This window comes from Equus asinus, chromosome 4 (genome assembly GCF_041296235.1).
Source record: "Equus asinus isolate D_3611 breed Donkey chromosome 4, EquAss-T2T_v2, whole genome shotgun sequence".
NCBI classification, from domain to species: domain Eukaryota; kingdom Metazoa; phylum Chordata; class Mammalia; order Perissodactyla; family Equidae; genus Equus; species Equus asinus.
The window spans coordinates 71,215,119-71,226,114 of record NC_091793.1 but is presented as its reverse complement, the minus strand read 5'-3'; the positions used below and the strand labels follow the sequence as shown (position 1 = coordinate 71,226,114).

General features: G+C 54.7%; 1 protein-coding gene across 2 annotated transcripts; it reads left to right on the top strand.

The window, feature by feature from the left end:
• Positions 1-2,358: 2,358 nt before the first annotated feature.
• LOC123285308 (transmembrane protein 177-like) lies at positions 2,359-5,668 on the top strand. Of its 2 annotated transcripts, none has more exons than XR_011502764.1 (2): positions 2,359-2,475; positions 3,118-4,120. XR_011502764.1 is itself a non-coding variant. In XM_044769100.2 (2 exons), exon 2 carries the CDS (start codon positions 4,405-4,407, stop codon positions 5,338-5,340), a length of 936 nt encoding a protein of 311 aa, XP_044625035.1. In that variant the 5' UTR covers positions 2,375-2,475; positions 4,383-4,404; the 3' UTR covers positions 5,341-5,668. The 2 variants fall into 2 exon arrangements, 1 of the variants encoding a protein (XP_044625035.1); XM_044769100.2 differs by lacking the exon at positions 3,118-4,120 and adding an exon at positions 4,383-5,668 and having other exon boundaries at positions 2,375-2,475.
• Positions 5,669-10,996: the final 5,328 nt, after the last annotated feature.

Sequence of the window (10,996 nt, the reverse complement as noted above, 5' to 3'; positions counted from 1 at the left end):
TTCAACAACTACCAACATTTTGTCATGTTGTTTCATCTAAGCCCCTGCTTTTTGCTTGTTCTGTTTTGGCTGGAATGTTTTGAACTAACAGCAGACATCATGTCTGCACCTGTAAATACTTCAGCATGCAAAAAGACTTTTCGGTTTACAGAGACATTATGCTTCATCCCACCTAACAAAATAATTCATTAATAACACCTAGTACTCAGTTCATATTCAGATTTCCCAAGTTGTCTCAAATATGTCTTTTTTACAGTTAGTGAACTAACTCCTGATTCAGCATCCCAACAAAAGGCGCATATTGCATTAAACTGCTATGTCTTTCAAGTCTGTTTTATTTTATGTCTCCTTTCTCTCCTTGTTTTTCATGCCATTGATTTGTTAGAGAAAGCACATCATTTGCCTTGTAGAATATCTCACATTCTGGATCTGGCTGGGGTCACATATTAAAACATTGTGTAACACTATTTACATAGACAACTGAGCAGCCAAAGTTGGAGTCTCAGAAGCAGAACAGATCTTAACAACAACGGTTAATTGCTATCCGGCACAAACTCTGCTGGGCACTGTGCATACATGACTCCCTGAATCCCCGCAACAACCCCAGGAGGGAGGTAGTACTCTCATCCACATTTTACAGGTGAGAACTCGAGGCCCAGAGAGCTTAACCTGCCCAAAGTCACACAGCTAGTAAGGGCTGGAGCCGGGACTTCACCCAGCAGTCTGGCTCCAGCATCCCTGCTCCTCACCATCGCCAGATTTCCATCTGATCCGGGAAGCCCTTTGTGACAGACAGGGTGCCTTTCACGGCCAAGACTGAAAGGAAACCCCAAGTCCTGTTCAGAGGCAAGTGAGTTGAAGTGTCATCCCCCCCTTAGTTATGCAAATGAGAGCGTCTAGGCAGGTTCTAGGACTAGAGGATAACAGGGCCCTTCGAGACAGGTATTATTATCCTGACTTTAGAGACCAGGAAACTGAGGTCCAGAGAGGTGACATCCTTCACCCAAAGTCCCCCTGCTTCCTAAGGAAGGTCTCTTTCCCTGGGCTGCAGCCTCCCTAAGCACTGATTCTGGGCTGAAGGACTGGCCCAGGGCTGGGGGGCAGCAACCCAAGGCCTAGCTTCTCCCCTAGTGACAGCAGGGTCCTCTCTGCCTGACCAGCCCACGACTCCACAAGGCACTGCTGGGCCAAGCCCGAGGACAGGGAACGCTGACCCCAAGGTGCCCCTATAGGATGCTCTACCAGCGGATTACCTGTGACTCAGGTGTGATCCTGACTGACCCACTGCATTCGGTCCCTTTGTGTCGGGAGCCCTGCAGCCAGGGCTGAGCAGCTGATTTGTCTGGAGACACACTGGTCCACAGGCTGCTAACCTTCCAAAGCCCCACCCCAATGCCCACACCTTCTGGGGCTCCTTACATCCTCACCTTTCCACCCGGGAGGTGAGCCATACTTTTCTCCTCCACTGGGGGCTGGAACTAAGAGAAAGCCAGACACAGAGGCCAGATCCACTTGGGAGAACTGGCCAGACCCAGTGGGGAGAATCTGTAGTAAGCAGGAGCCGTAATGGGAAATGGACAGGGAGAGGCGTCCCATCTTGTTCCAGGGCTAGCTGGGGAGACAGGAGCTGGGCACCCTGCCCAAGCGAGATGCCTCAGGTTCCTCATCTGTAAAATGGGGATAATCTACTTCAAGAGTCTGCAGTCTTTTTTCGTAGAGGGCCGGACAGTACATATTTTAGGCTTCCCAGGCCAGACTGTCTCTGATCCACCCACGCAACTCTGTCCCCCCGGGGACGCAGGCAGGGACCACCCGCAAAGGAACGGGCCTAGCTGGGTCCCAGTAAGCGGCGCGCTGGGCTAGGGCGCAGGCACGTCCATCCCTGATCTTCGCACTCATGGAGCTTCAGGGAAGGTGAGGCGACAGATGTGTCGCTGCTCTGTGGGCTGTACAGTGAGGATCACATGGCGGGCGGCGAACGTGATAATAAAGCTCAGAGCCCCGCAGGCGAAGGCGGTTCCAGACAGGAAAGTACACGGACGGGCAGTCAGGCGGACGTGGGCTCTGCCACAGGCCTCCTGCTGACCCCCGCGGGGCCACCGTCCCCTCGAGGCCAGAACGGGACGATCAAGGCCGCCGCTCAGGCGCAGAGAAGGACCCCTGCCCGCGCCGCTCTGCCCGCGGCCGGCGACCACTCAAGGCGCGGACCCGCCCCCAGGCGCCCAGTGGGGGCGGAGCCTGCCGCGCGGGCAGGAGCCCCAGACGGCCCCGCCCCTGTCCACCGGCCCCGCCCCGAGCGTCCCTCGCCCCTGGCCCCGCCCCCAGGGCGCTCTGCGCCTGGACCCGCCCCTCTGAGCCCCCACCCCAGAATGTGCTTCGTTGAGCCTGGCCCCGCCCCCAGGTCCCCGGCCGGCGTGCTTTGCGCCTGGCCCCGCCCGGCGCACGTGTCGTGGCGTTTAAGCTGCGGCGCAGGAGGTGAGCGCGTGGGAAGGGGCGGGCAGGTGTGCGGGGCGGAGGGGTCGTCTGGCCACCTCTCTCACCCTCCCTGGGGTCGTTCCCCTTTCCCGGTGTCGTGCCTGCCGTGTATTAGAGCCGCCAACCGTAGCTGGGCGGGATGGAAGCCCCGTGGGAAGCCCTCTGCGAGGGTCCTGCAGCCGCTCTTGTCCCAGCCGCCTGCGGGATGCGCCGCATCGTCTCCGAGGGCGACCTGGAGCGCAGGTTTGGCGCTCGGGGCCCTGGGGGCGCTGGGACCTTGCCCAGGACCCATCCTTTCCGAACCTCAGTTTCCTCATTGGAAAAAAGGCCCAAGTGATGTGACTCTTTAAGAGATTCTTATTAAAATAGGCCAAGCGGTACCCCGTCTTGTTTGCCTCAGCCTATTTGCTAATTAAACATTTTTCAGACAGGAACACAGTAAACTTCAACCAAATTAAATAATTGCGAATTTTTACTGACGTATTTACGGATGAAATAATACGATGCCCGGGATGTGTTTTAAAAGAAAGCAGTTGGAGGGGGAATGTGGGTGGGAGTAGAGATGAGATGAGATTGGCCATGAGTTGATGATTCTGTCTGCTTTTGTATGTGTTTGTAATTTAGCATTAAAATTTTTTCTAGGGCCTGGCCCCATGGCCGAGTGGTTAACATGAACTCTGCTTCAGTGGCCCAGGGTTTCGCAGGTTGGATCCTGGGCTGCGGATCTAGCACCGCTCATCAAGCCATGCTGAGGTGGCGTCCCACATAGCTCTTCTAGAAGGACCTACAACTAGAATATGCAACTATGTACTGGGGGCCTTTGGGGAGAAGAAGGAAAAAAAAAGATTGGCAACAGATGTTAGCTCAGGGCTAACATGGGAAAAAAAAATTCTAAAATGAAAGATTTCCTGTGGACGTCTGACAGCCTGTGTTCAATACTGTGCCTGCGTTATTCTGCTAGGGCTTCCCTGCAAGCAGTGCATGGCTTAAACCACAGAAATTTATTCTCTCAGGGTTCTGGAGGCTGGAAGCCCAAGGTGGAGGTGTCCGAGGGCTGGTTTTCCTGAGGTCTCTCTCCTTGGCTTGTAAATGGCCCCCTTCTGGCTTGTGTCCTCTCAGGGTCTCTCCTCTGTGTATCCTCACCCCCTGTTCTCATAAGGACACCTGTCATATTGGATTAGGACCCACCCTGGTGAACTCATTTTAACTTAATTACCCCTTTAAAGACACTGTCTCTAAATGCAGTCACATTGTGAGGTACTGGGAGTTAGGACTTCAGTGTGTGAATTTGAGGGGAGAGTTCAGCCCGTAACGCTGCCACTTTACCAATTGGGGCTTTTGACCAGTTTGCTTAGCCTGTCTGTGCCTCTGTTTTCACTGCTTTAAAATAGGAGCAACAGTGGTCATTAGGTCGTGGGGTTGTGAGGATTCAGTTGTTGGATGGTGTGTTTAAAGCTCTCAGAACCTTGTCTAGCTCACAGGAAGTTCTCTGTAAGTTGAACATACATTTCCTCTATTAATTAGCTATCCCGGGGCCTCACTATGGGGTGAACAGTGGGTGAGGCAGTTGGGTACTTAGTCCTGGGCCTAGTCAGGGGAATAAAGGTAATCATCACAGCCATCATCACAGGGCTGTGTGCTGCTGTGCCAGGTGCTGATTGTTTTATGTCTGTCCATCATTTCCTCGTCACAGCCACCGTAGTGCTGGGCCATCGTCACGTGCCCATTTGGCAGATGGGGAAGGCGCTGCACAGGGCTGGAGCTGGGGTTTGAACTCAGGCTCTGGAGCCCGTGCTCTCAACCTCTGGGCTGTATTCCCTCCGTTAAAAAGGATGTGGCCCTGGGGATGCTCAGTCTGCAGGCAGACCCAGGGAACTGTTGGCTGACTTCTCTTGTTTTTGGCCCAGGTTTCCAGTGGTGGCAGCACTCATGGCGGGTCCCCTGTGGCGGGCCTCAGCATTTGTGCAGAGACACAGGACAGGCCTGTTGGTGGGTTCCTGTGCAGGCCTGTTTGGGGCCCAAATCTCGTACCACCTCTTCCCAGATCCTGTGGTCCAATGGCTGTACCAGTACTGGCCTCAGGGCCAGCCAGCCCCGCTCTCCCCAGAGCTGCAGAGACTCTTTCAGGAGGTGCTCCAGGACATGGGCGTCCCCTCAGGCCATTGCTACGAGGCCTTCACCACCTTCACCTTCCAGCCTGTGAGTGCTGGCTTCCCGAGACTCCCTGCGGGGGCCGTGGTGGGCATCCCCGCCAGCTTCCTGGGTGGCCCAGTGACCCACAGCGACCAGCCTGTGATCGTCCATGGGCACAGAGTGAACTGGCAGAGCCCAGCAGACGCCCGGCTGAGAGATGCCCTGACCCTGTCCCGTGACGCCCAGAAGTTTGCCTTGGCCAGGGAGGTGGTGTACCTGGAGAGCGCTGCAGCCGCCCTGCAGGCCCTGCCGGCCCCCGCTTGCCTGGCAGGAACCTGGGCCCTGGGTGTGGGTGCCAAGCATGACCTGGGGCTCTATGGGGGCCCCATGAACTTACGGGCCGCCTTCAACTTGGTGGCAGCAGTGGCAGGCTTTGCGGCCTACGCCTTCTCCACGGACTCTCTCACTCATGCCCTGGAAGCCTGGCTGGACCACCTCACGGCCTCCCTGTCTGCAGCGTATGCCCGGGGCGGCGTGGAGTTCAACGAGAAGGTTCTGTCGGGCATCCTGGCCCTGCGAGGCCTCTTGGGCTGGCCTGGAGAGAAGCTGTACACAGCCAGCGGGAATGTCGCTCCCAGGCACTGGTTCCGCGTCAAACACTTACCCTACACGACCCGCCGGGACTCTGTGCTGCAGCTTTGGAGGGTGATGCTCACCCCAGGCAGCTCCTGAGGGGCTCACCTCGAGGACAGTGCCAGCTCGCACACGAGCCGCCCCGCCGCTGCCTCTGGGGGCTCTCTTGGCGCCTCTGCACCAACACACAGCCCAGCGTCAGAAAAATCACATGCTTTTGAGTTCAACAGCCGAGATTCTACCCCAGCCCACCACTCATGGTCGCAGTGCCCTTGGGCAAGTCTCTGGATGAGTCGGAGCCTTGGTTCCGTCCACTGTGAGAAGGGGAAGGGATAAGCCTCCTGGCAGGATTGTGGGGTTGTGTGAGAAGTGAACGCGAGCATCTGGCAGGGAGGGCTTGCCGTAAATAAATGGGACGCCCCTCCTGCTTGGTCTTTGAGTGCCAGGGGGCTGTGGGAGTGAGGCCACATCTCGCCAGCAGAGAGGCAAACATGTTCCTACAGCAAAGGACTACCCCGGAGTTTGCCTGGCTGGCAAATCACGTTTTCTTCTATGCTGGTGGAGGTGAAAGGCGCTGAGAGGCCCAGGGAGAAGCTGCCATGGGCCGCGAGGCTGGGAGCTGGAGCCTGTGGTGCAGCTTTACGGGAGGTGTGTCCGCCAGGGTTCTGCGAGAGCCGATGGCACACTCCAAGAGGCTGGGCAGCCAGCACGCGGTGGGGCCCCAGGAGAGCCCCCGGACCTGAGGGGAGAGACAGTGTTGCCGGAACCTTGCGAGAGCTGTGGTGTGGGAGACCTGGCAGAGCTCTGGCTGAAGGAAGAGGAGGGGACAAGCCGAGGCCCTGCAGGGAGGGAGCCCACACAATCCCGAGCTGTCAGCCTCCTGGGGACAGAGCACAGTCAGCTTGCAGAGGAGAGGGAGAGAGGTGGGGGCAGGGAGGGGAGGCAGAGCTGGGGGCGGGCTTGGCTCACAGGGGATGGTGAGGAGAGCAGGTGGCTGGAGGGGGCAGTGGACATTAGGCACCCAGGGGGAGGCTGCACCTTTGCCCTGCTTGTTTCCCTTGAGCCCTCTGGCGGTGGACAAAGCAGACCCCACTTTTGATCCTTGGACAGGAGACCCCAGCAGGAAAAGTCAGGAAAGTTGGGCTCAGCAAGCCAGGCTTGCTTGGCCCTTCGTGTATTTTGTCGGTGGTTGTCTTTTCCCTGGAAGAGGTGAATGATTCAGGCCTGGTGCCAGTGTGACTCTGGCAGAGATCAGGCCACACCCAAGGAGGGGCACAGAGCAGTCCCGGGAGGCCCAGTCAGTGGGGGCAGGCAGTTCCTGCAGGAGACCGGGAATGGAGAGTGAGCTGGCGGGGATGGCATGCCTTCCTGCTGGGTCCTGGCTCCATTCTGTGCCAGCCTGTGGGTCCCTGCATCGGGCCTCTGTAGACTGAGTTCCTGAGGGCAGAGCACCCTGTGTCTTGTCCCTGGGATGGCGTTGGGCACGGGCTTGATGGATACACGGATGGATGGATGAAACCATGGGAAATACCTCTTAAAGGGGCCCCTGGCATGTCACCGGCTGCTGCTACATGGGACTGTCTGATCATAGCTGTAGAAGTGTCGTTTGGGGTCTGGATTTGGTAAGCTCCACCTTCTCACCCCTCCCCAACCATTCTCGAGATTGCAGGAGCCGAGACAGTGGCACCAGGCCTTCCTGCTGATCTGCCAAAATGGTAAGGTGAGGGAGCCCTAGTCAGGGAGCGATCCCCTGGAATGGCTTACTTGGCTCCTCTTCTCTAGGTGACAAACTTTGGCTCCACTCAGGCTGTTCCCATCCCCACACGTGCTTTTAGGTGGCTGCCTCCAGACTTCCACTCACGGAGACTGCGCCCTGCACGCCACCCCTCCCCTTCATGTGTTCTGCTTGTTCTGAGATCTGGCTCAGGCCCAGCCACCCTGACCATCTGTAGCCCCTCTGCAGCCCCTCCCCTGGCAGGCAGGCAGGCAGGCAGCAGCTCTTGCTGAGAACCTGCTTTGGGCTCGGCAGGCCTCCCTCGCCCCCCAACCCCACCTCGTGGCTAAACCCGCACCCAGCCTGGGCGATTCCCTGCCCAGCAACTCTGAGCTCCATCCTTGCCCTCCCCAGGCCGGTCCTCACTGGGCTTCCTGGCACTTGTCCCCACCTCTCCCAGCTCTTCAAAGTGCATGTCTGACTGGGTTCTCTCCTGCTTAAAACTCTTTGTGGTCATCCCCTTGCATTTGGCTAAAGTTGAATCTCTGAGCCTAGGCCTGCTGGCCTCCCCAGTTGTCCTGCATGTGTGCCCACACCGTCACCAACTCTCTGGATTCTGGCCTCACGAGCTCTCTGGTTCCTTAACTGCCTTCCCCATCCTTTGCACCCTGCACTTCTCCAGCCCTTACTGCTAATTGTAATTAAGTAACTAGGTTACCGAGGAGTTCGAGGAGTTCCAGCTTAGCGTCTCCACTGCTGAGATGTGCTCTCTACAAGGGTGGGGTGTGTGTCTGTTTATAGCTCTGGATTAAGGCTCTCCATGATGTAATAAATGAACAGTGCTGTGACAGACAGTATCAGTTCCCTAGAGTCTATGAGCAATGACAGTAAGGCTGGCTGGCTGCCCTGGGCGAGGCCAGTATAAATCGGATGTGACCTTGTCCTGTCTTCCCAGCTTGGGGCTTTCCAAGGGCAGGGCCCGGCCCCGATCTTCCATGACTGCTGACTTCAATGGGGAAACCAGGACACTTCTGGTCACTTTCAACAGGGCATAGATTACTACTTAGGCCACCAGAGACCCCAAGAGCTTTAGCAGGAAGGTGACCCTCAAAATTTTGTGATATATTGTGCCCCTGCACACAGATTCAGGGTTTGATCCCAGAAAGATTAAGAAACATGGCCTCGGGCTTCACAGATGGGCCAGGTGGCAGGAAGTGACCCTGTAAGTGTTGCCTTGCACCTTCCCTTCTAGGTACCTGCTGCACACCTCAGTCGTCGGCATTCGACCCTGGATCCCTAGAGAACATTGTTCTGTTGAATCGTAGCCCCCACTTGTTCTTGGTTCTCTGGGTGTGAATGTGGTGCCCGACAGCCAGAACAATCATGACAGACCCAGAACTAGGCTGACTTACAGGGGCTGTGTCAGCCCCCCAATACCACACGCATTCACACAGCCAGAATGTGAGGAGGGGAGTCCCTGAGTCACGTGCTGCCATTGGCTCTGCCCATCCTTGACCCTAGACAGGCCCCACTGCCTCCATCCCCACCAGCCAGTGTCCACAGTGCAAGACACCGTGCAGCCATGCCTGGAGCTGGGCACACATGTGGACCCCGATACCCTGTGTGCGTGTGTCACAGGCTGGTCTCAGATCGATGCACGACTCCTCCCCCGGTGCGGCCTCGGGCTCCCTCCTACCCCCACGTCCCTCCAGTAATGTGTGTGGGGCCTTGATTGTGCACCAGACACTGTGCTGGGCTCTTAGAGGCAGGTTTTCATTTATCTCCAAATTGGAACACGTAGTTCGTAATATTATTTCAATTTTACAGCAAGGAAATAGTACAAAAAGGTGAAGAAATTTGCCCCAAATCAGAAAGCTTTGTAAGTAGCAGAACCTGAATTTGTCGCTGGCAGTCTGGTTCCAGATCCCATTTGTAAACCGTACATTTATCCTGTCCTGTTTATGCTGAGGGTTTCATGATGCAAACCCGTACTGTGGCCTCCACAGCCTTTCTCCCCATGCGGGTTAGAGGTGAATTTCTAGGCTCACCTCTTGTATCAGGAAAAAATGGTCACTGAGCAGAGCCTTCTGGAACTGCCAGGAGAGACCCCTTTCAGCTAAGTGAAGAGGAAGGGGCACCCCCTCGATCAGTGTTAGTGCTAAGGTGGGAATGGCACAGAAGGGCGTAGTGTTACGGAGCCCTGGGAGGCCCACTGAGAACACGGGCACCGTAGGAGGCAGAGAGAGCACAGACTGGGCAGCCAGCTATGGGTTCAAATCCGGGTCCTGTCACTGGAGCAGAGTGACCTTGAACAAGTGACCTCACATCTCTGACCCTGCGTTTCCTATCTGTAAAATGGGGATATTGATAGGTATGTTACAGCCTTGTTTTGACAATGAAACTGAAATAAAGTTTGCGAAATGTGAAGCCGACTACGGGTGTGTAGTGAGCTGTACAAGAGGATTGGGTTCCTAATTTTAGTGCTTTTAAGTGATCCAGGTGCCCGGGTGCTCAGGCCTTGGAGCTGCTGCCCAAATACCAGCAATTCCTTGAGGTGGGAGCCCTGCTGGGAGCTCACTCCTGCTGAACATGGGTCTACGCGCACAGCTTTTCAAAGGCCCGGGTAGGCCACTGCTTTAGGTTGCTATCCGTTGACGCCTTTTGGGAAATTTCTTGGCAGCAACTGAGAGCAAAGGACCCAGGTGACCCCAGGGGGAGATCCCAGGCTGGAGAAGAGGGCATTAAAATGGGAGACAGTGATTTACACCTACTCTGCTAGTAGTTTTTAAATACTGGACCATTCAGTGTAAGTGAGGTTGTGGTAAGATTGGGCCAAGCGTATAGTCTTGGTGACAGTTGTAGTGGGCGACCTCCAAGATGGCCCCCAATGATCCCTGCTCCTGGTATTCTTGGCCTTGTCATCCTCTCCCCTTGTTCCTGTGATTCAAAACAGTAGAGTACAGCAACGTAAAGGGGATGTCACTTCTGTGATGAAGTTACAAAAGATTGTGACTTCTGTCTTGCTAGCAGACTGTCACCTTCTTGGATGTATGCGTTGATGAAGCAAGTTGCCACGTTGGAGAGGCCCACATGACAAGGAGCTAAGGGTGGGCCCTGACCAACAGCGGGCTAAGAACTGAGGCCCTCAGTCCAACAGCCCACGAGGAACTGAATCCTGACACCCACCACGTGAGCTTAGAAGAGAATCCTTCCCCAGTCAAGCTTTCAGATGAGACCCCAGCCCCAGCTGACACCTTCCCCGCGGCCTCTGAGAGACCTGAAGCGAAGGACACAGTTAAGCCGTGCCCAGACCCCTGACCCACAAAAACAGCGAGACAGTAAACGTGGGTTGTATTAAGCTACTTAGTTTTATGGTAATTTTTTATGCAATAATAGATAACTAGTACACATGATTAATTGATGTAATTTTTTAGAAAGCAATTTGGCAAAACTTGATACAATCACAAAACTGTATTGTTTGATCCAGTAACTTCAGATCTAGAAATGTATCCTAGAGCTGTAACCCAACAGGAAATAGTATATGCCCAAAGGTACATAAGAGCGTTAGCTAGAATACAAAAAAAAAAAAAAAAATAGAAGTAATGGGAATATTGAATAGCAATGACTTAGGAAATTGTGGTACATCCCTTTGTCGAATATCGTTCAGGCACTAAAAAGTGTAATTATGAAGACTGGTAGAAACGTGTAGAGCTATTAGTTATAAATATCAAATTTTTAAAAAAATATGGAGTACTACCTGCATGATGATTGCAATAATGAAAATATGGTAATAATTGAAAGGAAATTCACAAAATTTCTGAAATTCAGAATTTCGTAACAGGAAGTAGTTCTGTTACGGTGAAATATTGAAGGAATTTATTCACTAATATAAATAAGGGCTCACCACTGTATATATTTGTATACATATGGAGGCTTACTCAGGGGGTCCGTGGCCCCGCTCCCTCTCCCTGCATCAAGGTGACGGATTCTGGCATCACTGCCTTTGGCCCTGTGTCCTTGGGGTGTGGCCAACCTTCTGTC

Bases quoted from the DNA above. Each gene is read 5' to 3' on its own strand.
- LOC123285308 (XM_044769100.2), top strand. From the start codon at position 4,405: ATGGCGGGTCCCCTGTGGCGGGCCTCAGCATTTGTGCAGAGACACAGG.